The 21,788-nt window shown below is 47.3% G+C and overlaps 1 protein-coding gene and 1 long non-coding RNA gene across 3 annotated transcripts in view; one reads left to right on the plus strand and one right to left on the minus strand.

Moving 5' to 3' along the window:
- Nucleotides 1–14,039, plus strand: part of P2RX1 (purinergic receptor P2X 1) — a 29,465-nt gene extending 15,426 nt beyond the window's left edge. The window contains exons 4-13 of the mRNA XM_081843600.1: nucleotides 2,280–2,349; nucleotides 3,016–3,112; nucleotides 3,442–3,522; nucleotides 4,552–4,693; nucleotides 4,925–5,055; nucleotides 5,504–5,594; nucleotides 7,180–7,245; nucleotides 8,915–9,016; nucleotides 10,006–10,066; nucleotides 12,538–14,039. Coding sequence (XP_081699726.1) covers nucleotides 2,280–2,349; nucleotides 3,016–3,112; nucleotides 3,442–3,522; nucleotides 4,552–4,693; nucleotides 4,925–5,055; nucleotides 5,504–5,594; nucleotides 7,180–7,245; nucleotides 8,915–9,016; nucleotides 10,006–10,062 — 837 coding nt within the window. The 3' untranslated portion in view covers nucleotides 10,063–10,066; nucleotides 12,538–14,039. The remainder of the gene's footprint in view (nucleotides 1–2,279; nucleotides 2,350–3,015; nucleotides 3,113–3,441; nucleotides 3,523–4,551; nucleotides 4,694–4,924; nucleotides 5,056–5,503; nucleotides 5,595–7,179; nucleotides 7,246–8,914; nucleotides 9,017–10,005; nucleotides 10,067–12,537) is intronic.
- On the minus strand, nucleotides 1,393–19,985 carry LOC309331458. 2 transcript variants are annotated; one of them, XR_014151859.1, is made up of 4 exons: nucleotides 19,924–19,985; nucleotides 19,381–19,426; nucleotides 14,035–14,172; nucleotides 1,393–2,195 (listed from the first exon to the last, which is right to left on the minus strand). It is a non-coding gene; the product is annotated as an uncharacterized lncRNA (long non-coding RNA). The 2 variants fall into 2 exon arrangements; XR_014151860.1 differs by lacking the exon at nucleotides 1,393–2,195 and having other exon boundaries at nucleotides 13,749–14,172.
- Nucleotides 19,986–21,788: the final 1,803 nt, after the last annotated feature.

Consider the following 21,788-nt stretch of genomic DNA (forward strand, 5'->3'; position numbering starts at 1 on the left):
TCTCGCTTTATTGGCCGAGGGAGCTGGCATACAGCTTCCGGGTCATGTGGCCAGCAGGACTGAGCCGCTTCTGGCGAGCCAGAGCAGTGCACAGAAACGCCGTTTACCTTCCTGCCGGAGCAGTACCTATTTATCTACTTGCACTTTGACGTGCTTTCAAACTGCTAGGTGGGCAGGAGCAGGGACCGAGCAACGGGAGCTTGCCCCATCACGGGGATTCAAACGCTGACCTTCTGATCGGCAAGTCCTAGGCTCTGTGGTTTAACCCACAGCGCCACCCGCATCCCTTACAAGTGTTATTAGAATCCTGCTAATGTTTTCATCTGCTTACAGTGGTCTAAAAACAATTTTTGTTTAGGTGAGCCTACCCAGATGTTTTGAATGTTGGCACGTGTTTTAATCCCATTTTTAGCTTTTTTTGTAATTAATACATTACCAAATAGTTGTTTTTAGCTGTTTTCAATCTCACTGTTTTGCAAACTGCTCTGAGGGTTGTTGGTTTTGTTTGTTTTTTGTTTTTTTTACAATCAAGCGGCATTTAAATTTTATTCCAATAAATAAATAAACTCCCTGGAGTCATAGAATTGAAGAGTTGTAAGGGGCCCTAAGGATCCACTAGTCCAACCCCCCTGCAATGCAGGAATCTCGGCTAAAGCATCCATGACAGATGGCTATCCAACCTCTGCTTCAAAAAGCTCCTATGAAGGAGAGCCACCACCTTTCGAGGGAGTCTGTTGGCTTGCCGAACAGCTATGAGCATAAAGAGCTGTTAGACTTTCACACAGCCCTGACCACTGACCCATCCACAGGGGTCAAACGCAGCCAGCTGCATCGCAGCTCTTTGCTCCATAGATCTGCTTTAATCCACAGCTGTTCCACCAAGCTATGCATCTGTGGGAAGAATGGTGGCACTCCTACCAGCTGCAGTCTGGCTCCTGCCCCTCCTAGACCTCTATCATGCCACGTCTGGGGCTGATGGGGAGTTTTAGTCCAAAACACCTGGATCGAACCAGGATGGAGAAGAATGTCTTTCCCCTAAAGATACAAGCAGGCAAACCATGATAATAAGATTCCATCATCTGGCTAAAACATTCAAGAGGACACCCTGTCAACTGCCTTCTTATTTTACCACGAAAGCCCAAATTAAATACAGTGGTACCTTGGGTTAAAGATGCTTCAGGTTACATACGCTTCAGGTTACAGACTCCGCTAACCCAGAAATATTACCTTGGGTTAAGAACTTTGCTTCAGGATGAGAACAGAAATCGTGCAGCAGCAGCGCAGCGGCAGCAGGAGGCCCCATTAGCTAAAGTGGTACTTCAGGTTAAGAACAGTTTCAGGTTAAGAACAGGCCTCCAGAACGAATTAAGTTCTTAACCTGAGGTACCACTGTAGAGAACAGTTTCAAATGGGGGAAAGTTGGCAAAACTAACAGGCACGAGCAAAAGCTCTGCAAGTTTAAGGCTAGGAATGGAATGAAGAGTAACAGATTCTGTCTCCCACCTCCCTCCCTCTGCAAAGCCCAGGAATTTAATGTAATCAGAGGTCACTGATATTGCAAAGCTTTCTGCGGCAGACGCAGATGATTCAGAAGGGAGTGTTTTTGCCCCAGTGGGAAGTAGCAGCAATTGTGCAAGAACAGGAGAGCCCAAACCCTGAAAAGAAATGAGCATAAATGTTAATAGGGGGGAGTTCCAAAAGGTCCCGACTAGGAAGGGTGAAAGGTCTGTAAAGTGGCCAGGATGAGGGATGTCGCAAGACGTTTGTACAAATTAATTGAAGTGCTTTAATGAAGTGCTTTCCTGGCAAACTACCAAGGAGCAGAGCACTAATCAGGGACAAAGCAAAACAAGTAACGGGATGAGAGTCCTTGTGCTATTTTCAGGGATGCATCAAGCTGATGCAGACAATGCCATAAAACTTTGTTTCTTGTCCTCCTTTCCATACCACACAAGGTCATCCGCCATCAGGAACCTGCCCCTCCACCAACACACACCATCTCCCAAGTCTTGCTGCTTCCATCCTGTAACCCCCAGTGAAGTGAGACTCACTTCCTCAGCAAACCTTCCAAGCATGCAGCCTGACTTGTGCTCCTCCATTACTAGTTTGATTCTTCCCATCCCAACAATCAGGGGTGGTCGGAGTTTTAGTCCAGCAGTGTCTGGAGGGCCACAGAGTCCCCAGCAATGATGTACCTGATGTAAGAATGCAAAAGAGATGTGATGTAAATTTACATCCTGGTTGTTGAGTGACACACGTTTTTTCTGCCCTTATCTCAGCATCCCGAAGCAGGGAAATGTGACCAAGACAGCGAATGCACTGCCGGAAAGTTCCTTCGTCAGGGCCAAGGTGAGAAGGAAACCGTGCAGGCAATAAGCCCTTGTTGCGTTCACCCTGTGACTCATTATATATCTTCCTATATATATAAAAAACGTAAGGCTGTCGTCACACAGCCCGCATTGGAGGATTAACATCACCATCCCAGATTTGCATGAAATAAGGGCAGGGCTGCAAACGAGAGGGCAAAAAGCTTTTCTCTATCCACTCTCTCCATGCCATGCATAATGTTATAAACTTCTGTGTTGATTTGACTGCCATCAGCCCTGGCTAGTGTGGCAATATGTCAGGGAGGAGGATGGGAGTTATAATTCTTCAACCTCTGGAGACCCACAAGTTCCCCATCCCTGGTCTAAAGCTTTCAAGGTGAAGTGCATAGATTAAACGCAGAAGTTTCCCTTCACAGGTTTACAAGCTGCTGGAGGAAATCATGGGTTAGAGGAGGCATGGGCAAACTTGGCCCTCCAGATGTTTTGGGACTACAACTCCCATCATCCCTAGCTAATAGGACCAGTGGTCAGGGATGATGGGAACTGTAGTCTCAAAACATCTGGAGGGCCAAGTTTGCCTATGCCTGGGTTAGAGTGCAGTAGAGCTTTATCCAAAGACTGCAAATAGCTCATGCTGGTCTCTTAGATGATCTTTTACTAACCGGACTGTGTTTTCCATTTTCTGCAGGTATCATGACTGGGAAGTGTGTGAATTTTAGCCACACAGAGAAAACCTGCGAGATCTTTGGGTGGTGTCCGGTGGAGATCGATGACAAAGTTCCTAAGTAAGTCTCTGCTTTCTCATCCAAGCGACACTAGTCCTCATAAAATCAGAAGAATGTAGGATGTTGTCTCTTAGACCATTGGGTCCATCTAATCAATGATTGTCTATTCCTGGGATCCTCAACACAGCATGAACTGGGAGGGTTTTGTGTGTGCATTTTTTATGTGTGCTTGTGTTTGTATATGGTTTTAATTGTTGCTAATGGCTCTGGATTGTTTTTATTAATAGTGGCATATAATTTTGTAAACAAGTAAGGTGGAAGGGTATCCCAACCTCCTTTGGACACAGGCATTTTGACACATAGGCACTAATCCTTCTTTTGTCTTACAGCCCCCCTCTGCTTCTGGCGGCTGAAAACTTCACCTTGTTTATCAAGAACAGTATCACCTTCCCCAAGTTCAAAGTCGCCAGGTAAGCCCAGGATCCATGAGATCGTGTGGGACAGTCCTCATGCTATACGGTAATGTTGTTGTTGTTGTTGTTGTTGTTGTTGTTGTTGTTGTTGTTGTGTTGTTCTTATATTACCTGCCCCTCCAAGGTGACTTATAAAATTAAAAACAGTTTAAAAGCAGTTAGAATCGTATAAGTGTTTGTTATTCTGACTGGAGTGTAATGGAAATTCATAAGATTTTGGAATGCAGAAATATAGTAAATCATCATCAAACCATCAATTCTAGTACACGGGGGGAGGGGGAGCACCTAAATTGTATAACTTGGCTTTGGAATGATTGGCATTATTAATGGTATTATAATTTGGCATTGTTATAATGAGGCTTTTATTGGATTATTGTGATGTAAAACTAATAAGAATTATTTAATTTTTTAAAAAGTTAGAATCATAAAAATAAAGTAGGTCCTAAAATCGTACAGCTCAAGCCGGGGCAAAGAGGTGGGTCTTCAGCATCCTCTGTGTTATGTACCGAGTTAAATAGGATCCAAATTGGATTCAGAATGCAACAGTCTGATTGGTCCTAGAACAATAGGATTCAGAATGCAGCAGTCTGATTGGTCCTAGAACAATAGGATCCAGAATGCAGCAGTCTTATTGGGCCACAGGAGCCACCCAATCCAACTCCAGCTGAAAGTGAATCCGCAACTGGATTGGCCTACAGGAGAATCCTGGAATTAGCCAATCACGTGGGGCCAATTATGTAAATAATGTATATAAAGCAGACATTTTGGGAGAACTTCCATTCCTCCTCACTACTATGAGCTGAATAAAGAGCATGAAATCCACACTCGACTCCGAGTATATTTCACTCTGGAAGCTGTATAATGAAGCTGGACACAGGACTCCAGGTGGAGTCCTGTCTTGAATCTACCCTGCCTTTTCCGCTCACGGCATGATGCTCAAGGCAGCTGGCAGCCCAGTTAACAACCCTCATTTAGTGAGCCATCTGCAAACAGAGATGACTGGGTTTGTTTCTTCCTCTTCTACAGACGTAACCTTGTGGAGCGAGTCACCAAGGACTACCTCGCGAACTGCACCTACCACAAAGACAGGGACCCCCTGTGTCCTGTGTTTGAGCTGGGGTACGTGGTGGAGGAATCCGGGCAGAAGTTTTCCGTTCTCGCCCTTAAGGTGAGGACTTCCTCCTGGCCAGTCTGGGCAAGGGGAAATGGGTTGACTAGAGTAGGTGCTGAGTCAAAGTGGGTAGGGTGCTAAGCAGGCATGGATGGCTCCAACTCCTTCAGACGCAAACCAGTTTTGCAGGCCGTGCCAGATTTACTTATAAGCTACAAGCTATAGCTTAGGGCCCCACTCTCTTAGGCCCCCCCAAAATTTAGGATGCCCTCTTGTTCCCCTGGGCAGGGGGGCGTCGTTGGCATCACCATCTCCTGGGACTGTGACCTCGACTGGCTTGTGAGGCACTGTGTGCCCGTTTACCGGTTCCATGGACTTTACAATGATGAAAACAACCTCTCTCCAGGGTTCAACTTCAGGTACGGTGGCCTTTTGGAGTTGTTCTGTCCCGTCTGTCCATCTCCCCCCCCCCCTTATTTATTTATTCCATTTGTATCCCCACCTTTGCCTCCAAGGAGCTCAACGCGGCACGCTCAGCTCTTCTCCCTCTCCATTTTTTCCTCACAACAACCCTGTGAGGTAGGTCAGCCGGAGAGAGGCAAGGACTGGTCCTCAAGGTCACATCCATGGCTGGGTGGGGGGATTTGAACCCTAGTCTCTCCTAGGTCCTAGTCCGTCACTCTAACCAATATGCCACTCACAAATAAATGCCAGCTGCTGGCATCATACATGGGGGAGAGCACTGCTGTGAGGGGGGCGGCCTGAGGAGAGCCTTGAGGGCCAGACAGAGAGAGACCCTGAGGATTCCAGTTCCAGGAACCCTTGTTCGTTTTCATGCATACAAATTGCCTCTTTTTGCTTTGAAAGGTACGCCAAATATTACAGAGAAAATGGAAGAGACCTAAGAACCCTGTACAAGGTGTTTGGCATCCGATTTGACATTCTGGTGAACGGGAAGGTAAGGCTCGCTTTGAAAAATGGTTGGTGTTTTCTCCTTGTGGCCTCGATTGTTGTGAGTGGAGCCTTCCTTCCAAGTAGGCTGGGCAACGTCAGTCAAATGCAGCTGCGGGTAGGGTTGTCAGACCTCCTGAAATATCTAGATTTGCCTGGCTCCCTCCAGGTGGCAGGGATGATGATGATGATGATGATGATGATAATAATAATAATAATAATAATAATAATAATAATAATAATAATATATTTTATTATTTATACCTGGCCCATCTGGCTGGGCTTCCCCAGCCACCCTGGGCGGCCCCCAACAAAATATTAAAATACAGTAATGCATCAAACATTAAAAGCTTCCCTAAACAGGGCTGCCTTCAGATGTCTTCTAAAAGTCTGGTAGTAGTTGTTCTCTTTGACATCTGGTGGGAGGGCGTTCCACAGGGCGGGTGCCACTACCAAGAAGGCACTCTGCCTGGTTCCCTGTAACTTGGCTTCTCGCAGTGAGGGAACCGCCAGAAGGCCCTCAGCGCTGGACCTCAGTGTCTGGGCAGAACAATAAATCTCCAGGTAGGGCTTGAATCTCGAGGTGCGCAAAAGCGCCTTCAATAATAATAAAAATATTGAGAAGAATGTGCATGCAGCTTGCTGGCTGCAAATTATAGCCTAGACCAGTGTTTCCCAACCTTGGGTCTCCAGCTCTTTTTGGACTACAGTTGCCATCATCCCTGACCACTGGTCTTGCTAGCTAGGGATGATGGGAGTTGTAGTCCAAAAACAGCTGGAGACCCAAGGTTGGGAAACACTGGCCTAGACTATCTGGGTCGGTGGGTTGCCTTCCTCTGCTCCCCTTTCCCAATTAACCTCCATCTCCAGGGCCTGCCCCATGACATTACATGGGGCCATCCCTATGTCTCAGGTTTGGACCTTGAAATCTCAGGGTCTGGGATGCTCCTGACCTGGCCATCCTAGCTGTGTCCCTGGTTTGACCAACCCTCACCCCCTCATCTATCCCAGCTTTTCTTAAAGGCGTTCGGGGCAGTATACATAGTTCTCCACCCCCATCTCATCCTCACAACAACCTTGTGAGGTAGGTGACACCAGGAGCAAGTATGATGAGCCCAAACTTCTTGGTTGAGTGAGGATTTGAACTCGGGTCTCCTTGTCAGTTGCTCTAACCCAAAGAAGGGAACTTGTGGCCCTCCAGGTGTTAACTGGAGTCCAACTCCCATCAGCCCCAGGCAGGATGATGGAAGCTGAGAGTTCAGAAACATCTGGAGGGATGAAGGTTCCTCACTACTCCTCTAACCACTATACCTCAGTGCCTCTCAGTCCCAGGTAGATAGCTCAAGCAGAAGGTTTACCTGCATTGGGTGCAGATCATGCACTCCATATTGTGAAACTCCTGTTGTGTTAGATGGAATTTATTCCCAAGCAAGATGCATATCAGGGGGTGGGGCATTCCCAGGCCACACCCCTTCCTGCAGCTTTAATCACCCACAGTTGTGTAGAATTAACCAATCAAAGCTCACTTGCTTTCTTTGGTGGCCATAAAGGACACTAACAGTTCTCCCCTTGCCATCTCTGTTCCTATCCAGGCAGGAAAATTTGACATTATTCCAACGATGACAACCATAGGCTCCGGGATTGGCATCTTTGGAGTGGTAAGTGCTGTTATGAAGAACCCCGGAGGAGTCTGGCTGCTAGATCAGGCCCTAGAGGGTCTGTCTAGTCTCACTGTGGCCAACCAGATGGCTGTGGCAAACTCTGAAGCAGGACCCGGGTGCAAGAGCACTCTCCTCACTTGTAACGCCCAGCCACTGGAATTCAGAATCAACAACAGCACCTCCAACAGCAGACAGAACACAGCCACCATGGCTAGTAGCCACTGACGGTCCTTTTCTCCATTAATCTAATTCTCTTGTAGAGCCATCCAAGTTGGTCGCCATCACTGCCTCCTGTGGCAGGGAGTTCCCCAGTTTCACTATGTGCTGTGTAAGGAAGTACAGTGGTACCTCGGGTTACAGATGCTTCAGGTTACAGACTCCGCTAACCCAGAAATAGTACCTCGGGTTAAGAACTTTACCTCAGGATGGGACTAGAAATCGTGCAGCGGCAGCAGGAGGCCCCATTAGCTAAAGTGGTGCTTCAGGTTAAGGACAGTTTCAGGTTAAGAACGAATTAAGCTCTATTCTGGCTATGAGACAGGTGAAACTCCAAAAGAATCTGCAGGCATTTACAACCTCGAGGGTTGTTGTCACTTAATGCATCAACATAAAGAGAGGACAGAAGAAGACACAGATTTGCCAGAGATCTGCATGCCAAATTATTGGCATAGAAGCCAATTTGGATTCAATGGCTATAGTTTAAATGCAACATGCAACCCATCTCGCCATTGTTGGGAAGACTGTGACCAGGTGGTCTGTGTGGTTTTTTCAGGCCACATTCACACCATCCATTTAAAATACTCTGGTGCCACTTCTGATGGTCATGGCATCCTGGAGTTAAGGGTGCTGAGAGTTGTTAGGAGACCCCATGTTCCCCTCACAAAGATCCCTGGAAAGAGGGACTGATTGTTCAACCACTTTGGGAACTGAAGCTCTGTGAGGGGCATAGGAGCCTCACAGCACCCTTAACAAACTACAGTTCCCAGAAGTCTTTGGGAGATGTCATCAAGCCTCTGCTTAAAAACCTCCAACAAAGGAGGGTCCACCAGCTTCTAAGGGAGTCCATTATACCCTCCAACGTCTCTCCAATGAAAATAGGGACATCCTAATAATAATAATAATAATAATAATAATAATAATAATAATAATAATAATAATTTATTTGTACCCCGCCCATCTGGCTGGGTTTCCCCAGCCACTCTGGGCGGCTTCCACAAAGACAAAAAATACACTAAGGAAAAGCGGGATATTCCGGGATCAAATCAGAAACCAGGACAGCTTCTGTGAATCCCATAATGTCCCTGGAAAAGAGGAACACTTGAAGGGTCTGGTCCATTCCACTGTTGAACAGCTTTTAAGAAAGTTATTCCCAATGTTAGTCGGAGTCCATGTGCTGATTTTTTCTACCCGTGTGAGTACACTGACATTCACCTCCCTTTCAGAGATTTAGCTTCCAAAGACTCAATTTTTCTGTGAAAGATTATAATGAGAGACAAAACTAGCTTTAGAAGGAGCACATGGTAGAAAACAGAGACTTCATTACCTTGTAAATAAGGAAAGTGAGAGTGTCTGTGGGAATGGCAGGAGGGCATCGTCACTCAGGTCCATCTGTAGCCACCCAAAGCACATGTCAACAACACTGGAAGTCCTGTTTTGTCTTCTGCAGGCCTCTGTACTTTGTGATCTCCTTCTGCTCAACTTCCTATCCAACCGGGACTACTACAAGCAGAAGAAGTTCAAGTATGCAGAACAGGATTCCATCAAACCTGTGAGTAGGCATCACGTTCTTCCTCCTCTCCAGAAGGGCCGCAACACACCATAAATCTGGGCTGCGTCTGCCGCTCGCCGTGGTTAACGGTTTGGGCTTGGAAGAGGGTGGTTTAGATTCCAATCCTTTTTTGGCCGTAATGCTCAAGAAGCAACAGCAGCCATGCCACGATCTGTTGACCCAAGGCCGGCTCTACTGTTAGGTGGCGTGTGGTGGCAGCCTTAGTTGCTGAGGGGTGGCAGTGAGATGTTGGAAGGCAGAATTGGGGGCTTCACGTTATGCCCTACACTCGCTTTAGCTGTCCTCAGGTGTGGTGTGGGCATCTACCCCAACACCAGTGCTTACATAAGATTTGAGCGCCGGACCAGTCGGCTTCTGTAGCCGGAATGAGGAAGGTGCATCACCTTGTCCTTTGTCTCAGGCGGCAAAATGTTTTCAGCCAGCTCTGACTTGGGTCACATGCATTTAAAGCATTGCAATACCACTTTAGACAGTCAGGGCTTCCCCCAAAGCATTCTGGGAGCTGTAGTTTTTTTTTAAAGGGTGTGATAATTGTTAGAAGACCCCATTCCCCTCACAGAGATATAATTCCCAGAGTTCCCTGGGAAGAGGGGTTGACTGTTAAATCACTCTGAGAATTGAAGTTCTGGGAGGAGAATAGGAGGCTCCTAACAATTCTCAGCACCCTTAAAAACTCCCAGAATTCTTTGGGGGGAAGCCATGCATGATTCAAGGGGCATCATAGTGCTTTAAACAGATGGTGTGAATGTGGCTCATCATGACAGGGTGAGGTTTATTTATTTATTTTCCTTTAATTCAAAGAGCTAGGGAGCCTGTAGCCATTCATATAAAGTTCTTTCTTTCCTTCCACCCTTCCACCTTTCATTTTGCTCCCGGTGAAAAAGAGGAAATTTTGGGGATGCGATGCCGAGATGAACCAACATGTCTCTCATTTTATTTATTTTATTTTGGCGTGGGGGAAATCTTAGGAAAAAGAAGATGCCGTCATGTGCGACTTACACGGGAAGGAAAAGGTTGTTCAATGAAATTGTAAGTGGCTGTGAAAAACAGTATAAAATGAGGCGGTGACTGAGTGCGCAAACCTATGCATGTCTGCTTGGCAGTAAATCCCACTGAATTCAACAGGACTTAGCCCAAATTAAGCTTCTTCTGTCCTCATCTAAACATCCTGTTCAATCATTTTGTCCCAAATGCAAAAACCTCACCCATCAAGCATGTGGTCACATGACGTCCATTTCACAGATAAAACCAACATCGAACAACACACCATCACAATCATCGTAAATTGTCATATTAACTTATAAGGCCCTGAACAACTTAGGACCCAAGTATTTTACCTTGGAAAATCATAGAACTGTAGAGTTGGAGCATCATCTGGTCCTAACCCCTGGCCAACCATATTTATTTATTTCATAAAATGGGTACACCACGACTTTTTTTTTTTAAAAAAAAGCAAAAACCATCAGAGCATAAAAGGCAAAGAAGAATGAAATTATCAGTTTTTTAAATGTTAAAAACAAGGATGTAAAACATCCAAAAAAAGGTAGAATCAGCAATAAACTAAAAACAGACTAAAACGTGCAACAACATTCTACATATCTAGTAAAGGTAAAGATAAAGGGACCCCTAACCGTTAGGTCCAGTCGTGGCCGACTCTGGGGTTGCGGCGCTCATCTCGCTTTATTGGCCGAGGGAGCCAGCGTACAGCTTCCGGGTCATGTGGCCAGCATGACTAAGCCGCTGCTGGCGAACCAGAGCAGCGCACGGAAACACCGTTTACCTTCCTGCCGGAGTGGTACCTGTTTATCTACTTGCACTTTGTGCTTTTGAACTGCTAGGTTGGCAGGAGCTGGGACCGAGCAACGGGAGCTCACCCCGTTGCGGGGATTCGAACTGCCGACCTTCTGATCGGCAAGTCCTAGGCTCTGTGGTTTAACCCACAGCGCCACCAGCATCCCTACATATCTAGTAGGCTTATCTAAATAAAAATGTTTTCAGCAGCTGCTGAAAAGAGTACAGTGAAAGTGCCTGCCTGATTTCCACAGGCAGGGTGTTCCAACGTGTAGGTGCAGCCACACTAAAAGATGGATTTCTTATGCAATGGGTATTGTGTGGCACCCGTAACCGTGCCAGTTCTGCATGTTGAAGCAGTCAAGTGGCCATAGATGGGGTGGGGTGGGGGGGTGAGGCAATCTCCCAAGGAAACTGGTCCCAAGTTGCTAAGGGCTTTATATACTAATAGTAACAACACCTTGAACTCAGCCCGGTAGCAAATCAGCAACCAGTGCCGAGCTCTGAGCACAGGTGTTACATGCTGACAAGGCCTCACTCCTGCCAGCAATCGTGCTGCAGCATTCCACGCTCACTGCAGGTTCTGGATCAAGTGCACGAGAAGCCCCCACAGAGAGCACATTGCATAGGCATCCAAGGTTGGTATCTTTCTTGGTCCGTCCCCCCAAGGGCGGAGGAAGGGTGGTGTGGTGGGGGGGCAGGCCACCTCGGGTGTCACCACAGAAGCAAAGAAAATCTTGTTTTGATGAATTGGAAGAGCCGCAAAAAGATTCCATTGAGCACATGGATTGATAATATGGACAGATTAGCTACATACAAACGAATTGCGTGTCGACGCAAATTAAGAATGGATAAATATGAAGAAATGTGGAAGGAATATTTAAGTGATAAGGCGGATAGTGGTGGGAAGTAGGGGGAGGAGAGAGAGGTGGGAAAATATTGTTTAAAAGGGTGTTGTTGTTGTTTAGTCGTTCAGTCGTGTCTGACTCTTCATGACCCCATCGACCAGAGCACGCCAGGCACTCCTGTCTTCCACTGCCCCCCGCAGTTTGGTCAAACTCATGTTTGTAGCTTCGAGAACACTGTCCAACCATCTCGTCCCCTTCTCCTTGTGCCCTCCATCTTTCCCAACATCAGGGCCTTTTCCAGGGAGTCTTCTCTTCTCATGAGGTGGCCAAAGTATTGGAGCCTCAGCTTCAGGATCTGTCCTTCCAGTGAGCACTCAGGGCTGATTTCCTTCAGAATGGAGAGGTTTGATCTTCTTGCAGTCCAAGGGTGTAGTCATAGGTATATCAGTGTATTCAAATCTGAATTGTCAAATTGTGTTATTAGGGTTATTATGGTTTTTGTTGTATGTGTCTTTTGCAATTGTTGTTTGTATTGAAAAAATTATTAAATGTTTTTTTTAAAAAAAAACACCACTGAGGGGGGTGACAAAATGCCGGGCGGCACTCACTGCGGGGCCTGCAGTGCGCCCAAGCCACACGTCTCTCCTGGGATTGACGCGGTGGCTTGGGTGCCCGTAGGCTCCGCACTGCCCCAAACTGTCCGCCTGCCGCCTCTCCCTCAGCTGTAGGGCGGCTGAGTGGGAGGAGGCAGGAAAACTCCTCGGAGGCCCCGCGGAGCGTCCTGCCCCAGCTCACAGCATCGGCTTGCTTTGCCGCTGCCCCCCTTTCTTCCTCATATATTTACTTCTTAACTTCTTGCAGGATCCACTCACCAAGCACATGCCCCGCCTCCTCTTCCTTCTCCTCAAATACGTGGCTGTTGACCTGAGATATTTATCCACCTACCCCTTCCTGCTGGACCCCGGAAGCACAGGATTCGCCTCCCTTCTACGGCTCGGAGAGGCTGTTTTATAGACTCCCCCAATATTCTCAGTGCAGAGAACACTGAGAGGACGTGGTTTTAAGAGTAACTTGAGGTGGACACTGGAACACTATAAAAGAAGACAAGATGCAAGCTGTCTGGGGAGGATTTGAGACAGCCTCTGGGACTCCTGACTGGGGATGGTGCAGAAACCGAGGACGTATGTCGAAGAGACAGGGAAACGCAGCAATGGTCCTTCTTGGAGTTACGCTATAGATGCAGCCAAATTGCACGTAGTTTCTTTTGGAAGTTAGGGAACCAGTAATGTCAAACTAGCCTAGGGATGTGGGGTCGATTCCACTTGCATTTAAAGATGAACTTTCCTAGTAACAACGAAACAAGATGCAGACTTAAAACACAGCCGTCCTTTGAAATTCACAATCTTGTGATGCAGTTTTCTCATTCTCATTTTTCCCCATCTTAGGTTCAGTTGTCCACATTTCCACATCAGTTTGCAATTATATATATTTTAAGAAGTCCTTGTGAAAATGCATCAGCATTTAGTGCAAACTCTCATGTACACTTTTTTGCTTTTTTAAAAAATGTTTTATTGGTTTTCTTTGATGTATAGCAAAAATAACTAGTCAACTAAACTTAATTGTAACACACACACACACACACACATCCAGTCTTGCCAGCTACTAAGTATTCAATCCTTAATAATATTCATGTCTTTTTTTAGTTTTTCTACGAAATTTCTCCTGCATCACACATTTTTGCATGCAAAGCATATTTTACCAAACACAGTGCATTTTTGGTTTGCTCTTATCACCAGCATATGCATTTACCTGTGTACAATTTTTTGCACACACTGCTTGACTGAAAGAACAGGTTGCAAAATTCAGAGAAGTGCGAATTTTGAAGGACGGCTGTGTCTCTCGGTTCACACAGTGTGAATTGCATAGATTCACGTTTGCGTGTGAACCGAACCAAATTTCTCCTCCATTCCTACAAAGCTGATAACAAGGACTTGCACCTGGGCTGGCCTTATGCTGACGCTCTGCAGGAGAGAAATGTGTGGTTCTTTGGCAATGCCCAAAGTCCTTAGAGATGGTGGTTCTATGTGAGCACCTCGTCTTTGCCAATGGCATCAAACACTCCCAAGGCTGCCAGAGACTCTGAATGGGCCCCTTACTTAATGGCACAGCTCAGTGGTTTACACACACACACACACACACACACACACACACACACCACTGCCATGCTTTTCAGTCAACAGTTGTTCCTGCTGCATGAATCCAAGGGAAGGTGGGTTGCAGAGGCCTGTTTTGAAATAATATATTTTTTATTTTTTAAAAAAGAGAAAGAGAAATAAAGACCTTTAGTTTTGGTACTACCTCAATTTTCTTTGCTCCATGATTACCCTTGTGCGCATATTGCTGTGCAGCTGTCAGTAATGATGGTTCCTGATTATTTATTGAATTTACATCTTGCTCTTCCTACCCGAGGAGCCCAGGGCGGCAAGCAGGTGTACCCTTTAAAACAAAAGCATTTCAAAATGGATTTTAAAGGTTGAAACATTCCTTAGTCCAATGATCATCAGGTTGCTTGCAATGGTATTCTTCAGACTTCAACTTCATTCTGGTTGCTCCTTTCTGAACCTTCTCCAGCTATCCTTTTTGAGAGGAGGTGATAATATAATAATAATTTGTTTATACCCCGCCCATCTGGCTGGGTTTCCCCAGCCACTCTGAGCAGCTTTCAACAGAATATAAAAATACCGTAGTCTTTTAAACATTAAAAGCTTCCCTAAAAAGGGCTGCCTTCAGATGTCTTCTAAAAGTCTGGTACAGTAGTTATTTTTCTCTTTGACATCTGGTGGGAGGGCGTTCCACAGGGCGGGTGCCACTACCGAGAAGGCCCTCTGCCTGGTTCCCTGTAACCTGGCTTCTCGCAGCGAAGGAACCACCAGAAGGCCCTTGACGCTGTACCTCAGTGTCCGGGAAGAACGATGGGGGTGGAGACGCTCCTTCAGGTATACTGGACCGAGGCTGTTTAGGGCTTTAAAGGTCAGCACCAACACTTTGAATTGTGCTCGGAAACGTACTGTGAGCCAGTGTAGGTCTTTCAAGACCGGTGTTATGTAGTCTCAGTGTTATGTGGTGATGGGAGCTGCACCATAGATTTGGATAATGGTGTTAGGATATTTCTTTAAACATTTTTTTTTCAGCAGTTGCTCATGGGCCTCAGACCCTTCAAATGTCCCTGTTTCCCAGCGACATTCTCAGAATTACGGAAGCCGTCCTGGGTTCTAATTTGATCCTGGAATGTCCCACTTTGCCTTAGGACATCTCTATTTTCACTGGAGAAATGTTGGAGGGTGTGGAATAGGACGTCCCTATTTTCATCGGAGAGATGTTGCAAGGGATGTCTCTATTTTCATCGAAGAAATGTTAGAAGGTATGGGGCTTTGGTTTCCAGACCTCTCACTATCCAGTGCCAGAGATTACAATCTCCTACCTGAGTGATAGATTTTTGCCTCAGAACATGGGAGGCCTGCAATATAGCTAGCTTTTAATTTATCAGGGACGAGAAGGCCGCTAACATCAAATGAACTGGCTCTACATCAGAGTATTGCTTTGACAAATAAGAGTGGATATGGTTCCCCTTATTTGTAGCCCCTTTTGCCACAACAATATATTTATTTTGCCTGTCAATGAAACAGGATAGATCAGAAAGGCCAGAAGTAACAAAGTCAGGATAGCTAAAAGCCCGTACAAATATAATTCATTCATTCATTCCTTTCACTCAGTCCCAATTGCAGTATTAAAGCAGGCAGGCAGTTACTGCCCATTCAAAATGAAAAGACATTTTATTATAATCTGCAGCTTCCGTGGCTCCCCCCTCCCCCAGCTGCCCTCTAAGCTCCTGGCTCTGCTTATTATCTCCTTCAGGAATGCAATGCAAGGCAAGGTTATTAAGATGATGTAGACTCCGAGATAATGCCACCAAGGGGATAGTATCCTTGAAAATAGAACACAGTTAATGTAGTTAAAAGAAAATGCTTCACCAAACACCGATTACAAAACAGCTTTCCTCTGCCTCTCTTTGGAGACTTCAGATCTCTCTGAAATAACAAAATAGAGGCGGGCGAACATCTGGGCCATGCCACACCTGTTTTCCCTCAAGAGCATTTGTTGATGTCCTCCTTAAAATGTGGTTCCCAGAGCTGGACACAACTCTGGATGTGGCCTGGTCAGCAAAAAACAGAGCAGAACTACAGTCCTCTTCAGGGGCAGCAGCGGTTCGGTCCTTGGCATCTCTAGGGAGGACTGGGAGAGAACCCACACTCAACTCCTGGAGAACGACAGCCAGGCTGTGTATGAGATACTGAGCTGGATGGTGCGCAGTAAGGCAGCACCCTCTGTTCATGGAAGCTATGAGGGTATCCCGTTCCGCTGCCTCCATCACTCTCCATGAGTTGTTGTTGAAGAAGAAGGAGAGTTTGGATTTGATATCCTGCTTTATCACTACCCAAAGGAGTCTCAAAGTGGCTAACATTCTCCTTTCCCTTCCTCCCCCACAACAAACACTCTGTGAGGTGAGTGGGGCTGAGAGACTTCAGAGAAGTGTGACTGGCCCAAGGTCACCCAGCAGCTGCATATGGAGGAGCGGAGACGCGAACCCGGTTCACCAGATTACGAGTCCACCGCTCTTAACCACTACACCACACTGGCACCACACGACAGAAGGACCACTACACTACACCACAGAAGGACAGACAGGCATCTGAAGGAGGGAACCTCCTAGGAAGGGCTGCAGGAGAAGGAGGCAACAGCCACGCGCCCTTCAATCCCAGCCCCGCGAGGACAAGGCTGGGATCAAAGGGTGCATGGTGTCATTCTCACACTGCCCTCCCTGGTCCGCTTTGCAATCCCAGCCTCGCAAAATGGCACAGGGCAGGCTCAGGGAGGGCGGCACGAGCAGCACTGCTGCCCCCACCGAAAAATCACCCGGGGCAATCACCCGAGCAACCGCCTACATGCTATGCCCCTGACGCCACTCTTGTTAAAGAACGCTGGAGAGTATATCTGGATAGAAGGGAAAAGATATATCGGGTTAAAGGACACGGGAACACAAGTCACTATAGTCCACCCGGAGATAATCAGGGCTGAAGCCATAATTCCAGGAAAATTAATAAAATTAAAATTAAAACAAGCAGAGATCCTAAAGGCGGCGGAAATAGATGTCAGGTTCAAAAACTGGGCAGGGAAGTGGCAGGTAGCCCTTTCGGAAGAAATTCCCACCCCTGTGCTCATTGGTTGGGACGTTTTAGAACATGTGCAGAGTACTTTCTTGGTTACCAGAGCAAAAGGGAGCCCACAGTCACCTAATCCTGAGGGGGTGGATACAGTAGCAGAGGCAGACAATGCTGAATGACAGCAAGGGGATGATCAGTGTGAGGAAAGAAAAGACACCTTTTTGTTTCCTTTGACTAAAAGTCAAACTCCAAGTTTTGCCAAAAAGCAAAAAGAAGATAGAGTTAGAAATGTACTTTGAGGCAGCCGAGTCGGAGAGGCCGTTAACTCCTGAGTGCCCAGAACGGTTTTGTTTGAGCAAGGACCTTTTATATCGGGAAGTCCTTGCCCCACCATCCAGGGGGGTGAAGAAGTGAGAAGACAGTTAGTAATCCCACATGATATAGAAGCTTATAAAATTATCCCCAGAAATGGGGTAGAAAAAGGGTTTTCTCCCTCTCAAGGCTAGAGGGTGCATGTGTAGAAACTAGCCCATTATACAAAGGTAAAATGTGCATCTATTGCTTTGCCCAATTTTGCCTCTGCCCCCCACCCCCCACCCTGGCATGGGGTTCCTGAGGTTGCAAGGATGGGAATGTGGCCCTGAATCAGAAAGAGATTCCCCAGCCTTAAGGGGACCTGATGGCTTTATAAGGGGATGAGACAAATGTTTGGAAAAGGTTTCCATCTAGGATTATTAGACATGCTAGCTAAAACACAACCTCAAAGTTAAGAGACTTCCTAAATATTGCTAGGAAGAGAATATTTTGAGAGAGAGCGCTATGGCCTTCATTCATTCTTTTTCTTTTTAATTTTTTTTGTTTTTTTGGTTTTTTTTTTGGTGCAGAGAAGAACTACTCCAAAGCATCTTTGCTCTAAAAAAGGAAAGCTTTGAGCAAAATGCAACAGAACCTGTCTTTGGAATTGCTGTTGCAGTATTAGAAATTGGCCGGCAGAGGGGGAGAGAGCACTTGCAACAGGCTCCCCTGGAAAAGTCACAGGCAGGTTCTCCCATGTAAAAGTTGGTGGTCAATGAGGAAGAGACCACCACCACTGCTAACACCACTTTCAGGTCTGGAATTTGAACTTTTCTCAAGCCGGACCTGCAGGCATGGCTTTGAAGAGCAATGGAAAATGCACAGTGGTGATCTCATTTGCACGGAGGCAGAAACAACAAAAAGATTTGGCTGGGATCTTGAGGCTACCTGTTTCAATGTGTTGTATGTGGTGTTGTGATGATGTCAACAGCAAATTATCAGGGGGGTTGGACTATATCAGGGGTAGGCAACCTAAGGCCCGTGGGCTGGATGCGGCCCAATCACCTTCTCAATCCGGCCCACGGACGGTCTGGGAATCAGCGTGTTTTTACATGAGTAGAATGTGTGCTTTTATTTAAAAGGCATCTCTGGGTTATTTGTGGGACATAGGAATTCGTTCATTTCCCCCCCCCAAAAAAAAATATAGTCCAACCCACTGTAGCACCCTGCTTGTGGTTAACGCTTAGCTGGAATGAAATATTCAACGCAGCAATAGAGAAATTAAAATAATAATTTATTTGTCAGGCAAATAAATGATAGGCACAGTGGTATATGGTTACCAAAGCTCTGCCCGCCCTCCAGCCCTGATGGCCAGCACTTAGGTTGGGGTTTTTGTTTAGGGGGGAGGGGGAGGGGGAAACTATGTGGATGATGTATTTTTGTTAAAATTATTGTGTTGAAATTTCTAAAATAATAATAAAAGGTTGCTGACCCCTGGACTATGTGATTCTTCCTTAGTCTGAGTGTTGCCCTTGTGGAATTCAGCAGGGAGGATGGGTACAAAACTAGAATGAGTTAGCTCTCCCTGTCATTGGCTCTGGCGCCACCTACTGGTGGCCTCCTTGCATTCTGCCCTACCAGCCCGATGGTCACCAGACACACTGCAGACAGACAGACACAAATGCAAAGCCAGTGTGGGGTAATGGTCAAAGTGTCAGACTTGGATCTGGGAGACCAGGTTCAAACCCCTACTTGGTAATGAAGCTCACTTGGTGCCCTTGGGAGCCAGTCACTGCCTCTCAGCCCTAACCTATTTCACAGGGTTGTCGTGCCGCTGTGGTCTAAACCACTGAACCTCTTGGGCTTGCAGATCAGAAGGTCGGCGGTTCAAATCCTCGTGACAGGGTGAGCTCCCGTTGCTCTGTCCCAGCTCCTACCAACCTAGCAGTTTGAAAGCACGACAGTGCAAGTAGATAAATAGGTACCGCTGCGGCGGGAAGGTAAACAGCTCTGGTTTCTGCCATGGTGTCCTGCTGCGCCAGAAGCGGTTTAGTCATGCTGGCCACATGACCTGGAAAGCTGTCTGTGGACAAATACCAACTCCCTCGGCCTGAAACGAGATGAGCGCCACACCCCATAGGCACTTTGGACTGGACTTAGCCATCCAAGGGTCCTATACCTTTTTTACCTGTGGGAATTACAGGAGGCGGGAGAGGACCATATACCTTCACTTCCTTGGAGAAAAAGGAGGGATGTAAATACAACAGGGCAGCAGTCAGAACCGTCTTTCCCATACCCAGCAAGTGGGGGAGCTGCGCGGCTTTGCTGGCAGCCTCCCCTTTCCCTGAACCCCCGTCAGCTGCGCCCTGCAACCATAAGGCTGGCGGGTTTGCAGCTTCCCTCCCAAGCCTCTGCTGGGATCACTCTCCCACAGCGACATGGGGAAGAGTTGCAGGGCCCCCCCCCAATGGCTGGCATTGCGCAGCTATGGCCACCCCAACATTATTCGTGGTAATTTGAAGGTGCTGGGCAGATATTTGCACCCTGGTGCTGAATTTGCTGAAGATGGCCCTGGTCCTGGTGTCCCATTGTGCCAGAAGCTACTGTGAGGTCCATCATTAGGTGTCTTCCAGCTTCTAATCACAGATACCAGCAGCCTTCAAGCAAGCAAACCTGCCTTATTATTGCTCCCTAGCATCCCACTGCCAGAGGATTGCCTCATTCCACTCACCAGTTTGCCTCCTCCAAGTGAAATAAACCTGGGCAGTGCTGAATGTCACATCCATTGCCAGGTGTGTCCTGCTGGTAATAGAAAAGGCCTTTCCTTTGGCCTGCCTTTATATCCACTCAGTTGCCAAGTGCTTTTGTGACATCACAAGAAACCCACAGCCAATGGCAACAGCTTGGGAGCCATCATCTTCATTGCTTTGAGCCTCACAATGGCGGGTGGATCTATCAGTGATTGTGTGCTTGCTTATTTGGGACACGGGTGGAGCTGTGGTCTAAACCACGGAGCCTCTTGGGGTTGCCGATCGGTAGGTCGGCGGTTTGAATCCCTGTGACAGGGTGAGCTCCTGTTGCTCTGTCCCAACTCCTGCCGGCCTAGCAGTTTGAAAGCATGCCAGTGCAAGTAGATCAATAGGTACCGCTGCAGTGGGAAGATAAAAGGTGTTTCCATGTGCTTGGTTTCCATCACGGTCAGAGCCATCTTTCCCATAGGGTTTAGTGGTGCATTGTGCCAGGGTGCTGGCCTCTCAGGGGCGCCCCAGCAAGTGGGGGAAATCCACAGCTTTCCTGGCAGCCTCCCCTTTCCCTGCACCCCCGTCAGCTATGCCCCACCAACCATAAGGCTGGCAGGCGTGCAGCTTCCCTCTCAAGCCTCTGCAAGGATTGCTCTCCTCCTGAGGAGGCTTGGGAGGGAAACTGCGCTCTCCTCCCGCGGTGGCTTGGGAGGGACATAACTTCACATCTAAGCCTCTGCGAAGATCGCTCTCCCACAGTGGCATGGGGGAAGAGTTGCGCCCCCCCCCCCACGATAGCTGGTCATGCATTGCTACAGCCACCCCAACACTATCCGTGGTAATTTTGGGGCGCTGGGTGGATATTTGCACCCCGGTGCCGCATCTGCTAAAGACGGCCCTGGCAGCAGTGTTCCTTGGTAGAAGAATTGGAGGTGTTAGTATTGTGATCCTGCTTTCATCTGTGAAATGCTGGAGCATCTGCTTTTCTGGTTCAGGCAGCAAAGAGTCTTGGTCTTGGCCGGGCCCTGCCATTGGGCGTTCTCTATGTGTGTACAAGTGGCCCTACTGCCACTGTTCACAAGCTCTTCCCAACGACCCCCCTCTCTTTTCCTGCTTTGTGTTTGTGTTTTCAAGCTCTTCCAGAGACTTTCCCTGATTCATCTTCTCCAGATGGAACCTTGTCACTTTCCAGATATTTCGTCAGCTAGAAGTGAAATGCAGCCTGCAAATGAGTCACAAGGCTGCAGAGGGAGGGGTGCGGAAAATATGAATGAACAGTCTGAGAAAAGACGACGGCAGCTGGATTGAGCTCTGTTTATGCCTCTGGCACATTTGGCAGGCAGCTGCAAAGGAAGAGCAACCCTAAAAATACTAAATAATTGCCTGTATCACAGGTGAGCAACCTGCCGCCCAGGCCGAAGGTGCTTCCAGCCCAAAATAGTTCCTCCCTTTTCTTCTCTTCCTCGCTTTTGCTGCTTTTTGAAAGTGTCTCCTGCACACTTGCATATATATTCTGTGTGGCTTCAGTTATGTATCGCAGAATCATCGAATTGTAGAGTTGGAAGGGACTCCAAGGGTCATCTAGTCCAACCCCAAGGGACGCGGGTGGCGCTGTGGGCTAAACCACAGAGCCTAGGAATTGCCAGTCAGAAGGTCGGCGGTTCGAATCCCCATGACGGGGTGAGCTCCCGTTGCTCAGTCCCTGCTCCTGCCAACCTAGCAGTTCGAAAGCATGTCAGAGTGCAAGTAGATAAATAGGTACCGCTCTGGCGGGAAGGTAAACGGCGTTTCCGTGTGCTACTCTGGTTCGCCAGAAGCGGCTTAGTCATGCTGGCTACATGACCCGGAAGCTGTA

The sequence above is a fragment of the Podarcis erhardii genome (assembly GCF_964252035.2).
Source record: "Podarcis erhardii genome assembly, chromosome: 16".
NCBI classification, from domain to species: Eukaryota; Metazoa; Chordata; class Lepidosauria; order Squamata; family Lacertidae; genus Podarcis; species Podarcis erhardii.